Source organism: Phaenicophaeus curvirostris, chromosome 4, assembly GCF_032191515.1.
Source record: "Phaenicophaeus curvirostris isolate KB17595 chromosome 4, BPBGC_Pcur_1.0, whole genome shotgun sequence".
NCBI lineage: Eukaryota > Metazoa > Chordata > Aves > Cuculiformes > Cuculidae > Phaenicophaeus > Phaenicophaeus curvirostris.
Window position 1 is genome coordinate 76,039,322 of NC_091395.1, and position 18,121 is coordinate 76,057,442.

Below are 18,121 nucleotides of genomic sequence, written 5' to 3' on the forward strand. Positions count from 1 at the left end.
TAAGTGCTCGCTGCCATGGTACCAAGTTACGTATCTCATAGGAGAGGTTTGCACAGGGAATGCCACAACTACAAATGTGCTCTAAAACCATCCAGAGATCTGCTTCCCACCCCAATCTTGTTTGGAGAGTTTAAAGACAACATTGAGTTCTGGAATGGAACAGGTAGAGCTTTTTCACATAAAGTGCTAAGACAGACAGTTGTGTTTGTATTCCCTGTGGCATTTGGTCTTGGGATGAAGTAGGTGACTCCTTAAGACAACTGCCTTTGTTCTTCCTCCAAATTATACAGCAGCATTTCTCCCCTGCTGCTCTCAGCAAGATGCTGGAGGTTTAGTCCCAACCTGGGTCACCCTCTTACGCTCCCAGGCCCTCAGGAAAGCACCAACCACATCTCAAGGGGCCACAAGCAAGCTAGGAAGGGTAGGAGAAAGCCTACACAGACCTCACAACCCACACGGCCTTGGAAAACTTGCCAATATCAAAGAAATAAGCATCCCTCAGGTCAGGCATTGATTTCTGCCCTTCTGCAACTCAATCCAGCCTTCAGAAAAGAACTCCTACTAGAGCTGAGAGTACTTGCTTCCACTTCCACCCTCTTACTCCTAGAAATTGGCTCCGTGTAACACTTTCAGAGAAGGCAAGTGAGCCAAAGGAAGCACTGTCAATAGCAATGTTGGATCTGCTGCAGCTGACATCTGGCCAATATCCAGCTTCCCCTTTCCAGATGTTAACCTAAGAATTCAACCCCTGGAATAAGAAAGATGAGCTTTGCGACAGCACAACAAGCATCTACAGGCCTAAATAACTAGAGCGTTTTAGTCTTCTGCTCTCACCCTGTGGAAATACAAGCACTGCGCCTTCTCAAGGGCAAGAAGCCCCAGGTCCTTAGAAACATCCTGAAGAGGCTGGTCTAGAGTCAAAAATCTTGAGATGATCTCTCCCTAACAACCTCTGCACATGCTTTGTTCATAACAGAAGTTTCCAAACGCCACAACTTAATCTCTATTGAAAGAAAAAAATCTTTGAGGGCACTTTACACCAGAAGATACATTTACCAGAGCCATCCCACATTTATCTGATGTTCTTGGCAGGATGCCTCCAAAGGAATCTGACACATGAGCTCCGCTCCAGAAGACAAGCAAATACACCTGCCAGCCTGCATTACAGGAAAACATCCTGAAAGAACCTGAAAAACAAGGAGCCACCCAGAATAGTCACTGATGACAAGGTGAAAATGATTTGCAGCTTTGAATATCTAGAACATCTACAGGATTTAAAAATGCAGAGCCTGCTTCAGCACTAGATTACACAACTACCACGTGAGACTGTTTGCATGCTACTGAAGCTAAATGGATTTTTGTATCACCTGTTACAAGTTCTCAGCTAACCCTGTAGCCCAGCTCTCCCTCCAACAAGGCAATATCATGCACAAATTGGTAAAATAATACTTGCCGCTCTCTTCAAAGAAGTATCCATTTCTTGACATCGCTGCTGGTGGAGATTCTAAAAGAGACAGAAAAATGGAAACAAAAATCATCAAGATGCTGAATCTCTTCACCTTAACTGCTAAACTCACTGTAAACCTGGATTACAGCAGAAAACCAGCCCTGAAATACTGCAGGCATCAGATTTTCCTCTATGTAGCAACTGTAACCTTTTCTTTATTGACTTTATCATTTACCAGAATATCCTACATAGTCACAGCTTGAGGGCAGTTAAGCAGTCTCAGACGTCCTGGGCTAGGACCACAAACAGCAAGACTAGGGAAAGTCTCACAATCTTAGTGACTTATCAAACCTGAACAAGAGCATCCGAAAAAATAACACAAAATAATAATGCAAGTCTTCTATTAAAAAATAGAAGCCATAATGAAGCCCACATTGCAGCTTATGCTTGGAAGAAGAACCGGTTTAATTTAGAAATAAACCAACTTGTTTTACATTAGAGTGGGATTTGACATCCTACTCTGCTGCTCTTAACATTAGGATATCCCAAAACAGCGCTTGGCACTCAAAGATAAGCACCAGAACCCTACAGCCTTCCTTGCCCCCCTTCCTGAGCTGGGGTCCTGCAGCAAACACCACCTGCACCAACAGGGTCTCAAACTGAGTAGCCACAAGTGGGAAAAGATTCTGACCAAAAGCAAACCCACAAACACAGGAGCACCGAGACCAAATCTCCATGATTCATTATGGAACATAATTTCCTAGTGAGTCAGCTCTGCAATTAACTGTAGGCAAATGGGGTATTTACCAGGCAAAAGAGGTGTTCGAGCAGCATAGGAGCACCTGCTTTCAGATGTGATCGAAGTCTGGTACCCAAACCCAGCCCGACTGTTTTTAATAGTGAACGTTTGACAGTTCAGACTGTGTGGGCTGGAAGCACCAGCTTTGCTGTACAGGTGCATGTCCAATTATTTTATGGTGAGCTAACAAAGCTCTTTATTTCAAGCCCTGAGCAAAAGTCACCTAAGCAGTCCCTTAGACAGTTGCCACTAGGTGCTGTGTCTTTTATAGGCTTCTTCCCAGCCAAAATGCAATCAGAAAGAGGAATAGATTTGCTCTGTCTTTTCCAACATCATTAGGGTAATCAAACATTACCTACGCAAGCCTGGGATGAATTTGGGCCAACAAGGAAAGAGGTTTTGTCTGCTTTATTGTTCTACAGATTAGGCTTCCTGCTTTCCGTTTGAGGCATGAGGCTGTTTCCCAGAGACCCTTTTCTCTACCCCATAACTTACGGCTTACAGGCTGTGGACTTTTTTTTTTTTCCTCCCCCTCCCTTTACAGCGTGGCACATTTCAAGCATCATCATTCATCTTGGTCCACCGGAAGCCTTTATGTGCCAGACGGATACAAGTTGCACTGCTGACGGCAGAACCTCCCAGCCCTAACGCTTGTCACAGCCCAACGTGGCTCTGCCTTCTCAGTGCAGACAGTTTTTGGCTGCACAGGTTCCTGGAGGGACACCCTGATGACCATTTCCAAACCCACACAGACCCAAGGGCAACACAAATGTCGGGTCCAAGTGAGAAACACAATGTTCCAAGTTCATCCCAGAACAATGGGTTGGAGGAACAGACGCACGGTGGCCAAAGGGCACCCATTAGAGGAGTCAATTGTTTCCCTCCACCTGGAAGGGAAGGAGAAGATCCATCCAGACTGATTAGCGTGCTAATGATCAAAGGAAAGTTGTTTAAAGAGGCTCTTATTGTGTAATGATTGCATTTACGTATTTCAGAGAAACAAACACAATCCGCCTAGGCAGATGGATTACCCAAGGATCTCACATTCCCACCAGGATGGTATATCAATTTCTCATTTCTATTACGGCTTCTGAGGGAGCCTGAAGCAACACATTCATCCTTCACTAAGCAAAATGACATACTGTTTGTTCTCTCTTTAACAAAACACACCTATTTCTATGGCTCGATAATGCCGCATGAACAGCAATTCAGAGTTGGTTGGTTTCTTCATTAGAAATACTTGAAAACTGCAGCATTGCCTAAGTTGACATTACACCTTTACAGGAGATGCTGGTTTGGTCTTTTTTTCCATGGACTAGGCATGAAAAGGGCATTACGGGGTATTACGGCAGGCAGTGCCATTTCATTAGGTGGCACTCGTTCCTCTGAGTCACTAATGAATGATAGTCCCCTAGGCAACACACTCAGACAATTATGTTGGAGGTGCTGTTTTTTCAGATGAGTCATAAAAAAAAAGAAAAAAAAAGGTCTTAACCTTGTAATTAAAGATGCAATGGCACGTTTGGGGAAAAAAAAATAAAAAAGTCAGGCATTCACCCTACTACATCCTGGCTGAAGTCCAACCCTGGCAATTTGTCTTCTCTACCTAATGCCATCCCATAGCGCCAACGGGATCCAGGCTTCAAAACAGGCTCATTGGAGCCTTTTGAAAAGTTATTACAACCTCTACGGAAGGGGCTACGTACATTAACGTCAGGAACGGTGTGTATCGTGCCGAGGAGGTAAAAGGTGATGGGGTGTTTACACAAGTGCAGACACACGCAGAGAGCGTGGGACTAGCTCAAAGGTCAGCGCATTAGCAGAAACGAAGGTAGGAAGGGTAAATTAGGGGCTACATCAACTGTGCCTCTGAGACCCTAAGATTAACAGAAATGGAAATAGGAAAGGTAATTTGGGGGCTACATCACCTGCGCCTGAGAATCCAGAGAAAGCGGTAACCACTTAACTTTTTAGCAGAGAAGAACAAAAAGAGGCTGATCTGGGGGACAGAGTGAATCTTTCCTCCTTACACATCAGCCCCCCCTTTTCCTCATATTTGACTGGGGATTCTACGATTCTATATTCCTCCAATTCCTTTAGCACAAGTACGCATAGCTTATATTTACGGGATGCTAGCTAAGGACATGATCAGTTAGATTTTGCATAAGCACATATAACCACAGAATGCTTTGGGTTAGAAGGGATCTTTACAGATCACCTAGTCCACCCCCCTGCAGAAGCAGGGACATCTTTAACCAGATCAGGTTGCTCAGAGCCTCATCCAACCTAGCCTTGAATGCTCCCAGGAACAGGGAATGCTCAGCAGCAGTCAACAAGGCAAATGTAACAGCAGGCTCTGTGTGCCTCTCCTTTCACGAGATTTATGGGATTTTAGCATCCAAGGTCTCAGCTCCTTACTCATGCTTTGCTGACAACAAGGTTCGAGTTCTGCAGAACTGACAGCAACGCAGGGTCCTCTTTTTCTCTAGCAATAAGATACATACCCACAGCCTGACACACAACCTGCATTTCCTCCCCCCATCTCACCTCCACTCTTGAAATTAAAAGAGCTCAGCCAACGGGCAGTTATAAAACACTGCAGTAATCAATGCAATTGTTGAGCTTAGGGGAGCTTGGGCAGGAATAGGAGTCTCCAAATACATCAGAGATGCTCCAGGGTTTGCCTGAAGTTGCAGAAGTGTTTCCATGAGGTATAAATCAGCCTCTGCACCAAACTTTCTAGGCTTAAGGAAAGCATCTACAGTCTGGGGAGCGCAGGATGGGAGTTCCTCCTCTCCACGCCAGCAAACCACTTCCCTCAGATCCACCACGCTCATGCTGTTAGTTCCAGTCCCTCAGTCATCCTCCCCAGACTGCAGCAATTAAAATACAACCAAAGCAATTTCAAGAAGACATAAGGTCAGGCTTCTAGAAACAAAGCTGGAAAGTGTTACCCTGAGGAGTCAAAATACACAGCATAGCAAATTCACTCCTGTGCCTCTAGTATCTCTCACGGAAAAGCCCAAGTCCTCACTCTCCAGATTCTGCTTTCTCATCCAACACCTATGTGGACAACCAGATTCTGCAACTGCTCTCCCTGTCCAAAGGCAGCACAAGATATCATAGAACCACCAGGTTGGAAAAGACCCATCGGATCACTGAGTCCAACCATTCCCATCAATCACTAACCCATGTCCCTCAGCACCTCGTCACCCGTCCCTTAAACCCCTCCAAGGAAGGTGACTCAATCCCCTCCCTGGGCAGCCTCTGCCAGGGACCAATGACCCTTTCCGTGAAAATTTTTTTCCTAATGTTCAGCCTGAACCTCCCCTGGCAGAGCTTCATCTTCCATTATCTGCCAAAAAAGTTTCCAACAGTGACAATTTAAACAGCATTTTTTATTGTTAAGAGTTAATTTACCTCAGCAAATAAGTTTCTACTGCCACCCCACCTTATTCCCTACAGGTACGTCTATTAGATGAGACTGAATTGGACAAACATTGGAAGTGTCACCACTTAGTAGTTGTTTTTCAAGGAAAGCTGCTGACTAGTTTTTTATCCCCTTATGAGCATTGAATTCGAAGTAAAAGCGAAGAGCTGAAGCAACAAAGTGCTGCAAAATGGAGAACAGTCTCTTTCCCTAAACCCAGTGATACAATCATAGAATCACTAGGTTGGAAAAGACCCACTGGATCATCGAGTCCAACCATTCCCATCAATCACTAACCCATGTCCCTCAGTGCCTCGTCCACCTGTCCCTTAAACCCCTCCAGGGAAGGTGACTCAACCCCCTCCCTGGGCAGCCTCTGCCAGGGACCAATCACCCTTTCTGTGAAAAGCTTTTTCCTAATGACCAGCCTGAACCTCCCCTGGTGGAGCTTGAGGCCATTCCCTCTTGTCCTGTCCCCTGTCCCTTGGGAGAAGAGGCCAGCACCCACCTCTCTACAACCTCCTTTCAGGTAGTTGTAGAGAGCAATGAGGTCTCCTCCCCTCAGTCTCCTCTTCTCCAGGCTAAACAGATGAACATTGAAGTAGTACATCACTTGAAGCTCCTTGCAGTATTTAAAAGAAAACTGGGGAGGGGCTCTTTCTCAGAGAGTGCAGGAATGGGACAAGGGGGAACCAGTTTGAAGGTGAAAGAGGGTAGATCGAGATGAGATCTTCAGAAGAACTGTTTTCCTGTGAGGTTGGGGAGGCCCTGGCCCAGGTTGCCCAGGGAAGCCGTGGCTGCCCCATCCCTGGAGGTGTTCAAGGAGAGGCTGGATGGGGCTTGGAGCCCCTGATCCAGTGGGAGGTGCCCCTGCCCAAACCATTCTATGATTCTATTGCAGTGACTCCAGAAGCCACCAAGAGGGAGGTATACGATGTTTACTTTTGAGTGGTGGGCGAGTCTAGCTTGCTGCAGTTTGGGGTGCGTGGTCCAAGGACCAGGACAAATCAGAGGGTCCAGGTCAGGAAGCATCAGACCAGCAGTGCGTGTACTTCCTGATTTCTTACATTCTTACCATTTTTACATTTACATTTAACAACAAAACAGACAAAACCCTATCATACCATCCTCCATTATTAAATTCCTGTGGGAAATGTGCCTCAGATATAACAACCCATTTTAACTCTCTTGTTTTAAGGTTAGTAATAAGTTCTCTTGAGCCTTGCAATATTAGCAGATTACAAATAAAAACACATTCTCTGGATACTTCAGTAACTCAATTACAATGTTCTGCTGCCGGCATCTCCCAAGTAAACAGCCCTCTGCAGCACAAGCCTTATATTGAAGCAAAACACCGCGCTCTAACAACTTTCTACAAGTGGTACTATAGACTCTGATTTCTACGACTTCCCTCCAGTAAATCTCTTGTAGATTTATCATCTTGATATTTAACTGAACTTACTGTGAGGCAACACCCTTTTGAAAGTTATCAGAAAGGTACTTTTCCATTTTTCAGGCCCTTTCATGGTGGCAGCTCTTGGGTTGTACCGGCTGCCTATGTTTAGACACGCTTGAAGCATTTAGTTACTCCACGAGTAGTGATCAGAAAATATTAGGCATCTTCACCACTTTTTACTCAGTATCCCAATATCCAAATTTCCACCACCTTATTCAACACTGCTGAGGACTTTCAGAAATACCTTCAGAACTCCTGCAAAGCAAAGGCAATACCTTGCCTTAAAATTGATAAAGCAAAACACTCAAGCCTGTGAGCAAGACACTGCAACAAAAAAATCACCTGTTCAGCTGAAAAAAACACTCTAAACATTGGACTTGTCACATTTCCTCCCAGGAGGAATGACCAGTTCTCAGCATGACAGACTGAACTGCCCAGTTATCCGGAAAGAAATCTGCTTACCAGAAAACAGGCAGGGCTTTAGCTTGGAAGCAAGTTTTTGGCCACTTCAGGAAGACTTCCAGGAGCATTTCAGTCAATGCTAGAAGCATCCATCATTCCCATTAAATTATCAAGTAATGCCTTCCCTGCATGATGGGAACTACTGTGTGTTGCACTACCTCAGAGAGAGCTGGGGCCAAGTCCAACTCCAACAAGTGGATTGTCTCACCCAAGGCTTAGATCAGGGGGAAGATCATAGAATCAAAGAATCATAGAATAACCAGGTTGGAAGAGACCCACCGGATCATCGAGTCCAACCGTTCCCATCAATCACTAAACCATATCCCTCAGCACCTTGTCCACCCGTGCCTTAAACACCTCCAGGGAAGGTGACTCAACCACCTCCCTGGGCAGCCTCTGCCACTGCCCAATCACCCTTTCTGTGAAGAATTTTTTCCTAATGTCCAGCCTAAACCTCCCCTGGCAGAGCTTGAGGCCATTCTCTCTCGTCCTGTCCCCTGCCACTTGAAAGAAGAGCCCGGCTCCCTCCTCTCCACAACCTCCTTTCAGGGAGTTGTAGAGAGCAATGAGGTCTCCCCTCAGCCTCCTCTTCTCCAGGCTAAACACCCCCAGCTCTCTCAGCCGCTCCTCATAAGACCTGCTCTCCAGCCCCCTCACCAGCTTCGTTGCTCTTCTCTGGACTCGCTCCAGAGCCTCAACATCCTTCTTGTGGTGAATCATCAAGGTTGGAAAAGACCTCTAAGATCATTCAGTCCAACCATCAGCCCAGCACCACCACACCTACTAAACCATGTCCCAAATGCCACATCTACACTTTTTTTTTTTTAATATCCCCAGAGATGGAGACTCCACCACTGCCCTGGGCAGCTTCTTCCAATGAATGATGACAAAGCTTTCCCTGCCCAAGGCTTCACCAGACCAGGTATTTAATATATTAAACTGAGATCATCTCTTATTCTTCGTTCTTTCCACCCCACCATGCATTAACACCTTGAGACAAAAAAAGTCTGCAGCTGAAGAGGCAACCAGGGAGATGTACCCAGGATCATGCAATTTGGGGCAGGGAGAGAGATACAGTTTGTGCACTTTAGATACTTACTAACCAAATGATGCTGCTTCTCTCCTCCACCTACAGTCAGCAGAACACCAGACAGACTCAAGAGAATAAAAAAAAAAAAAGAAAACAACACAAGGAATAGTATCCCAAGGGAAACCTGCAGGAGGGGACTTTTTTTTAATTATGCGTAGCATTGACTAAAAGGAGCTTGCAGCTGAGAGTCTAAAAAACTCTTTATGCAGCAAGAACTCAGCAGGAGTTGGAGTTCACAGAATCACAGAATAACCAGGTTGGAAGAGACCCACCGGATCACCGAGTCCAACCGTTCCTACCAAACACTAAACCATATCCCTCAGCACCTCATCCACCCGTGCCTTAAACACCTCCAGGGAAGGTGACTCAACCACCTCCCTGGGCAGCCTGTTCCAGGGCCCAATGACCCTTTCTGTAAAGAATTTTTTCCTAATGTCCAGCCTAAACCTCCCCTGGCGGAGCTTGAGGCCATTCCCTCTTGTCCTGTCCCCTGTCACTTGGGAGAAGAGGCCAGCTCCCTCCTCTCTACAACGTCCTTTCAGGTAGTTGGAGAGAGCAATGAGGTCACCCCTCAGCCTCCTCTTCTCCAGGCTAAACACCCCCAGCTCTCTCAGCCGCTCCTCATAAGGCCTGTTCTCCAGCCCTTTCACCAGCTTTGTTGCTCTTCTCTGGACTCTCTCCAGAGCCTCAACATCCTTCTTGTGGTGAGGGGCCCAGAGTTGTTCAGCTTCGAGAAGAAAAGGCTCCAGGGAGACCTTAGAGCAGCCTTCCACTACTGAAAGGGGCTCCAGGAGAGCTGGAGAGGGGCTTTACCAGGGATTGCAAGGATAGGACAAGGGGAAACAGCTTTAAGCTGAAAAGGGGAAGATTTAAATTAGAGATTAGGAAGAAATGTTTTCTTTGAGGGTGGGAAGGCGCTGGCACAGGTTGCCCAGAGAAGCTGTGGACGTCCCATCCCTGGAGATGTTCTAGGCCAGGTTGGATGGGGCTCTGAGCAGCCTAATGCAGATAAAGGTGTCCCTGCCCATGGCAGGGCAGGTGGAACTGGATGGGCTCTACGGTCCATTTCAACCCAAACAATTCCATGATGAGGAAGCCTCAAAGTCCTCTCATAACACAAACCCACATTGCCACAAAAGAGTGGGGAAAATGCTTAACAGGCAGCAAATCCAATCACACTGACCAGCTGATCGGGTCCAAACATCAATATTGCAGGATTCTCCCATGTAGTATCACTTGTACTCAGAAAACATGAGATGTTAAGAGTTTTCAGGAAAGAACCAAGCAGTGAGGTCTCCTAGAGGAGACATTCACTGCAAATTCTTTTAAACCATTCAAGTCCATAAGAGGGAACAGACAGTAGCATGCAAAAAGCTATTTTGCCTTAAGTTTCTACTTGTCACTTCTATCTACACTTTAAGCAGTTGATCACATCTCACAGTCCTACATTCTTCAACTGGAAAACGCTGGTGAAAGCGCAGCTCATACTGGCACAGAGATGGGAAGCATGCCCCTGCGTTGCTGTTCAGGGCAGTAACTGACTCACAGGACAAGAGCTTGAGGTTTCACCTGGTTTTCTCTGCTCCTAGAATGATGCAACAACAACAACAACAAAAAACCCCAAAACCAAACCACACAAGTCAGGGTTTCAAAACTGATCACTGTAATTTGAAGAAGTGAAAGACAAGCAAAGCATATTTATTAATGCTTGGGCAGGAAAAGTGCCTGGGAAATAACCATGTATGAGCACTGCTGCTCTGGGCAAGCCCAGCCTTAGACCTTTCTTGAGAAAGCACCAGTTTGCATTGATAAAAGCAAAGGAAAATACAACAAAGAACACTCAAGATAGGCAAAAAGACCTTTTGTAAGTCATGAAACGTTAAGTATCAGCACTACTATGTTCCAGAGAGTTTTTTCTTGAAAGGGTGAGAGCACAGATCAACTAGAAGGACTCTTCTTCACTGCAGCTTTACAGCCTCACTCCCCCTGTGAGCACCACAAGCATCTTCCTGATGCAGACACATCCATCTGCATCTCATTCATCCGAGGCAGACACTGAGGGCTAAACCATTCTCTTTGATGGCTGAACTATCAGAAAGAATTTTTTTCACAGAAAGGGTCATTGGGCACTGGTAGAGGCTGCCCAGGGAGGTGGTTGAGTCACCATCCCTACAGGTATTTAAAAGATGGGTAGACGAGGTGCTCAGGGACACGGTTTAGTAGCAGACAGGAATAGTTGGACTCAATGATCCAAAAGTTCTTTTCCAACCTGGTGAATCAATGACTTGATGATCTTAGAGGCCTTTTTCAACCTTAACGATTCTATACTTAAAGACACACCAGAGTCCTACCCTACTCAATGTGTCCTTCTTTCATCTTGGTGGCATAGCTGCAGGGACAGGCTAAGCAGAGCCCTACAACAAGCTACCACAGAGGACCAGCTGTGTTCCTCCTCCCTCCAGTTATATTCACATGTGGATCACATCTAAATAACTTCCTTCACAGCTTTCTTCAGTACTATTTGACAAGTAAAGAGTTAGCAATGTACAGGTCATCACAGTGAGACTTAAGGGTAGACTCCAGCCAGTACTCACAGAAAGTTCACCTCGCCTCTATGCTCCCCTTCTGCACTGCTGCTCCCCTACTTTTCTTCACAGCTTATCCTCCTCCTCAAAGCTGTCAAGCTTTAAAACACACAGCCTGACACTGAAGGATGGACAAGGGACTTCTCTCCATGTAGCACACCTAGAGGTTTAACACGGGCAGCAGTACAGGAGGGGTTTGCACAGCTTAACACAGGGATTTTTGTTGGAGACCTTCACCTAAATGGGTTATAACACATCTGCATGCAAACACGCACAAGCAATCAACTTCTGAGATCTTTATAACAGCCTAGAGAGCCCAGATGTCAATCTACTCCAGATCCTTTCACCTCGGTAAGATTCCATAAGATGATAAAGCATTGGCCAGAGCAGCCCCCAAGGAGGAAGGTGCTTTTAAGTAGCCCAATCAAATGGCAAGTTGCTGCTTTAGGCAAGAAACTCAGACCTGCAGGGACACAGGCTTTGGCTTCCCGATGTGTAGACACAACCAAATCCTCTAGCAATCACAGAATCATAGAATAACCAGGTTGGAAGAGACCTACCGGATCATTAAGTCCAACCATTCCTATCAAACACTAAACCACATCCCTCAGCACCTTGTCCACCCGTCCCTTAAACCCCTCCAGGGAAGGTGACTCAACCCCCTCCCTGGGCAGCCTGTTCCAGTGCCCAATGACCCTTCCTGTGAAAAATTTTTTCCTAATGTTCAGCCTGAACCTCCCCTGGTGGAGCCTGAGGCCATTCCCTCTCGTCCTGTCCCCTGTCACTTGGAGGAAGAAGCCAGCACCCTCCTCTCTACAACCTCCTTTCAGGTAGTTGGAGAGAGCAATGAGGTCTCCCCTCAGCCTCCTCTTCTCCAGGCTAAGCAACAGAGGATGTTTCTGTCAGTAATGAGCACTTCTTAGAAGTTACATGTGTTTAACTTGCTCTTTTTGCCACAGAACGTCACCCAAGTGTCACTTGCCTCGCCTGCTCCCCACTACAAGCATTCCTAAAGGTTTTTCACCACTACTACTTCCCACAAGGATCTCATATCCCCCAGATTCCCATTTGGGGGACTAGAGAGTCTGAATTACCTCAAACTAAGCATCTCTAACATTCATGGGAAGCATCCTATTCTGATTTCTGAAGGACTTGACACCAACCCTCTGACATTTCCCAGGTTATTCCACAGTGCACCAGTCACTTGGATATAAACATTTGCTCCATACGTCTATCTAAACATCACAGCATGACCAGGCCAGGATGCCAGTCCCTATCCAGGTGGAAAACACAACTTTACACCTTTGTGGCTCAGCAAACACTAGGAGCATTGAATCAGGAGTTATATGTAATGAGCTGAATGTTCTTCTGATGAAAGGAAAGGGTCTGAGGAAGTCTTAAATCATGCCACGGTCACTCTGGTAAATGAAACCCCAGAACTAATTTTCAGTCTCTCGGAGTGAAAATAGGAAGCATCATATTGAAAGGATAAAGCAGGAAGCATCCTCCTGCCTGCTCACTCCCACGTAAACACCCACCCACACACAAGCTCAGGGCTCAGACATGTCTGCTTTCATGGCATTTTCCTCACTGCATTGAAAAATTCCCCTCCTCATCCCCTCCCCAGCTTCCTCCAGAGCACCCATCGCAATAAAACCATCTAATAAAAAAAATCACTGCCTGCAGCAGTGACAGCTACTAGAGACACCCCCCACCAAAATAACCCCATGTACGCTAAGGGCTGGCATCGACTATGGTTTATTTCACCAGCAGCACAGGGCTGTCCAGGTTGACTCATCACAATTAGCCCACCCGAGCAATTAATATCCAAGGGTGCCTCCCAGAGGTTGAGCTGCAAGAGGAAGCGACCCTGTAAACTGAGAGCTCTGCAGCTGCTCTGCTAAGAGGATCCCTTTTCCTCCTCTGCTGGGTTTCTTGGCCAGAAACAGGTGAGCAGGACAAGCAGAGAAGTGGGGGAGCAACGACACTTTGGGATTTGGCTGGTGAGTAGAGAGTTTGGGCTATTTACCTTTTTTATTTTTCAGGTGGGAGGGCTCGTTCTGTGGGACCCTCTAAAAAAAAAAACAACAGGATTTAAGACTTGCAAGGATGTCTTAGTTAAGTGCTACGTGGAGAGGAGCGAAAGCAAATACCTCCAGAGAACCCACAGGCTGGCAAAGGCCCAAGAACAGACCAGTTGAGGCTTTTCAGTAGACTCTTCCTGAAACATTTAAATAATTTAGAAAGCATTAACTCTTACTGACAGCTTTTTCAGACAGCTGTTCCACTTGCAGGGCCCTATCAAAAAACCTCATAATTCTTAATTAAAAAAAAAAATAATACTGCAATGGCCCCAAATCTTGGCCAGGGTTGAACGTGGCTTCAGAAAGAAGCTGTAGGTATTTTTCTCTTCTGAAATGCTTTCCTTCTACAAGCAGGTCTTCCAGAGGCCACCACCTGTCACTTATCTGCAGTGGCACGGGGTAGAACGTGTAAAAATGGTTAAGAGACACGTCCATCAGCATTTCACTTGCTTGGGGCTATTCAGAGGAAAGGAGCTGTTCCTTGCAGTGGTTCAACTGCGTTAAATACTGTAAAAATTAAGCAGCTTTGAGGTTTAAACAAGCAGCCATGACATCTCTTCTTTGTCATTACGTGGAAGATCCTCCACCACCACCAGTTTCACACTCCAGCATCCTCACAGGGTACCAGGATCATGTGTTGGAACACAAAGTGCATCACTACACAACTTTTCTTATCCCCTATCTAATTGCCACCAGAAATGAAAACAGCTTCTAAAGAAGCAGCAGGGTCTGGGCTAAGCTTTGCAAAGTTACTCCTGCGCCCCCCTCCCACCATCACCACCATCCAAAAGGTACCTGGATGAAATAGGAGACCAGCTGTAATTCACCCAAACCCAGAAGTTAACACAACAGCAAGGTCTATACTAGAAACATGGAAAGACACAGAATGAGAGCAGTGAACCCATCCCACCTGATCACCAAAAACATTTTCAGTTTTGATTCAGAGAGGAACTATCCCTGCCACTAGAAGTGAGCCCAGTCCAAAGGGTACCCCCAAAAGCAACCCTCTTGCCCTGAGCAGCCTCAAGCTTCCCCCCCAACCCCAGAAACAGGGATTTCAACTCGCAACAGGCTTGGCAGGATAACACAAATCACCCCACACAGTTTGTGTCTAGGAACCACAAAACAGCAGCAGTGGCACCACCACAGGTGGGGGGAGAGCCAGCAGCACCAGGTCTGATTTCACTGTCCATCATCAACCCCAAATAAAAAAAAGCCCAGTCTAGTGGCTAAATAATTGCTGACAACACACGATAAGAGTGTTATTTATTAGGACACTGTTTATGGTTCGTCTACATGGCTTCCATGGCTACAGCAAGAGGGATGTTGTTTGCTAGCATTTTAGACAGATAACATACATGCATTTTGTTTTCACTCAGCACAGCACTTTCCCCCACGTGAAACATCCGTATGTAAAGCCTCACAGACAGGTTGCTAGAATGTCTTAGCATTAATTAGAGAAAATCCAGAACAGGTAACACCTTGTGTTCATCTTCCCATGCATATCTCGAAACTAAATTCAGACCCTGAAAAGACACCACTCCGGTTAATGTAAGGATGAAGAAGACATTTGATTTCAATTTAAACACAAAAACACAGAGACATCCAGCACAGGCAATAGATATCATCACTAAGCAGCAAAGCCCATTGAAAATACATTAAGTACTGCCTTACTTTAGTGAAATAAATAATTAAAGAGCTGGCAGAGCCGATTTTCTAGATTTCCTGTCCAAATGCACCACCCAGCAACACTAGTGCTTCAGTTTGGGGATTTTTTTTTTTTTTTAAGACCACAACTTACCTGCCACTACTTCTTTAATAGAGATGCTGTTCAAACAGCCTTCGCTCCCCCTCCTGCGCTCCCCCCGAGCCACCACACTTGTTTCCCAAACACCACTTGCTCAGGTGGCCGAGGAGGCAATGGCTCGTGCTTTTTCAATGGCTCCAATATTAGTCCATCCAGAGCATCTTTCTCCCTCACTTCCAATTGGCGAGCGGCGAATGGGTGGAGTGAGAGCACGACCCATTAGCTCCCAGATGGGCATCTCCAACCCAGCTCTCCCAACCCAAGCAGCGATGCCGACGTGCCACTAACTTCATGCCCGCGAAGCACCGCACCACATGCCACCCCAACCCTGACCAAGGCTTGGCTTTGGGTTGTCTCCTCACTGAGATATTCGCCTCTGGTAGCAAAAGGAGGAAAGATAGAATAATTAAAGTGACCCTGTGCTTCAGAACCAGAGCTTCTTGCTGGATGCTGTACAGAGAAAGCTGTGCCTCCTTAAAAAAAAAAAAGAAAAAGCTTTGTGGCAGGCAGGCTCAACTGAAGTGAGAGGATACTGTACCTTACAGACAGGAGTAAAGGGAAAACAAGAGAATGTGAAGATGCAGGGAGAAGAGAAGGAGGGAAAAATAACCTGCTGCTGAGAGGTAGATATAGCACATTTCTTAAAGATACAGCTGCTGTACTCTGCGAGCGCGGTGCCCACCCAATCAAGGGCTGGGCTCCGATGTTTTTTTTCCACGCTACCCAGCATGACAGTTTAGCTGCAATGGGCAGCAGCAGTGCAAGGGTTAACGCGTGCATTCAATGAGGACCCTGCATAAGGGAAGGAGAAACAGGGCAGTAAGTCTGTGTTCTAACAGCAAGTTGCAAAAAAACCGCAAAAAAATAGAACTGAAGAGATCTCACCTCATCCAAGGAGGCTTTTACATCTGCGCCTGTCTGCTCAGCGTTCGACTACGGGGTGTCTAAAAGACTTCGGAGGGAAGATGCCACATCCACCCCCCTCCCTCCAGCTTATTCTACTGCTTCACTTTCCTTACAACAAGATTTTCATAACAATAAGCCAAATCTCCCCCAGCTGGATATTTAAAGCCTGGAGGAACGGTCTATGATGCCCAAAAAAGCAAAAACCTAACTCCCCAAAGCAACATCAAACTCAGACTTGGAAAAAGGCAGAACCCTAAAAAGAAATAAGGCAGAAATAAACAGCGAGTTATCCAAAAGCTGGCAGGACTGGATCACTTCCATCTCCAAGTCTCCTACAGTAACTCTAACAATTACTGTGACTTAAGTGAAAATGTCCTAGAAATCCCATTTACCAGGAGGCAGCAAACATTTCCCAGCGCAAAGCAACACGAGGCAGGGCAAGGCTTGGGAAGAGGCATCGCTCTTAGCCCAGGGACTCACTCAGAGCCACATACCCCTCATTTTCAGTCCCTGCTACAGACTTGTTTCCGCTGCACGAAACCACAGGCAACGCATGTTTTTAAACACCTCCTACGCGTTTTCTCTGCCGAGACTGCTCATCCAGTCTCCTCCATTTTTTTTTTTGTTACATGCCACCTGACGAGCTTTTCCAGGTAAGGCACATCAGATTCAGGTTTCATAGGATGCAAAGCAAGAACACCCTGGCTCACAAAGTATTTGAGGGTGGAAGAGACCCTTGGAGGTCTCTAGCCTCGCTCCTTGCTCCAGGTAGGACCATATGCAAAGCTACATCAGGCTGCTCAGGACCTCACCTCATCAAGCTTGATACCTTCCCTAAAAAAAGTTTCACAGGTAAGACTTCTGTCCTTGCGATCACAGCAGGGCTCAGCTCCAAAACCAGCACAATTTACTATAAGTTTCCGCTTAGAGATTCTTTGCGCTAAAGCAACATGTAAAATTCTGAACCATGCTGATGCTTCTAAGAGACTCCCTTGTAGCAAGACAAATCTGCAATAAAAGGATCTTAATACCTTCCCTTATACCCACACTTGATACCTTTAATAGCAGCTTGAAGGAGAGAGTTGACAGCACCACAGCCCTGAGGGTGAAATGAGCCCTCCTAGCCTCCAGCAGGTATTTCAGGTTTCAGACACTACCGGATTCATTTCACCAATGAACAAGATTTATGAAACAAAAGACTGGCCAAGATCAGTTTCTATTTTTACTTTTTCCACGGCGAGGTTGTTTATCAGCTCTCCCTGGCTACCCTGCCCAGGGTGTAGCAGGGACCCGAGCTGCTCCTTGGTGGAGATGATAACGGACAAGCAAGCACCACCAGGAGAGGTCCAAGAGTGAAGTGCATCAACATAACTGCACTAAAGCATCCGCTAAGTCCTACCTGTGTTGTCTCCCTCCTCACCCACCATCTCCAAAGCTCCCCTGAGATCTTGGTGGGCTTCTCTACTACTCCATACCACCCTTCTCCGGTCCCCAACCCCTCCATCCCCAAATCACGCACCGTCCACCGGCCCGGTCCACCTCTGCGTCACCAAACGTTGCGGCCACGGGGCCAAATCCTGCGAAGAGCCAGCGCTCGCCCCAAACTGGCCATAGGGCGAGCGGAGAAAGGTGAGCCGGGGGTAGCAAAAAGAAGCTGGCTCCATCAGGACGGAGAAGATAGGAGAGCCAGGTACGAAGCAAACCGTGTCTCCCTTCACCTCCTTCAGCGGGTACTGTTGGGACATGCAGTCTCAGAGCCTTCTGCCCAAGAAGTTGCTTTTTGGAGAGAAATTAGTGCAAAAAAAGAGCTGCTCCAGCAGCTCCGTTGCTGCTGTCACAGCCCAGCAGAGCACACTGGAAAGGCTGCGTCTCCAGCCTGTATTTAAACGCCCCTCTCAGAAAGCAGAGATGCAGCACAGGAAGAGACAAATTCCAGCTCTGCGTCGGGCTGATAAGCCAGGTTTATAATATTCAAGAAGTATTGGCATTACTACAATTCCTCCCTACCCTCCTGCCCCCTCCCTCGAATATCTTGTGCAGTAGCTTGTTGTGCAC

At 46.5% G+C, this 18,121-nt stretch overlaps 1 protein-coding gene across 6 annotated transcripts in view; it reads right to left on the reverse strand.

The window, feature by feature from the left end:
* The window catches only part of SLC4A11 (solute carrier family 4 member 11), a 114,354-nt gene that overhangs the window by 91,392 nt on the left and 4,841 nt on the right, over positions 1–18,121 (reverse strand). For 2 of the 6 annotated variants that reach the window (XM_069856618.1, XM_069856615.1), the window contains exons 1-3: positions 15,699–15,905; positions 13,299–13,341; positions 1,454–1,504 (exon numbers count right to left, since the gene is read on the reverse strand). In XM_069856618.1, coding sequence (XP_069712719.1) covers positions 1,454–1,504; positions 13,299–13,341; positions 15,699–15,890 — 286 coding nt within the window. In that variant the 5' untranslated portion in view covers positions 15,891–15,905. Of the gene's footprint in view, positions 1–1,453; positions 1,505–2,254; positions 2,300–13,298; positions 13,342–15,698; positions 15,906–17,585; positions 17,995–18,121 lie in introns of those variants that run through there. The other 4 variants (XM_069856616.1, XM_069856620.1, XM_069856619.1 and 1 more) reach the window with 4 other exon arrangements.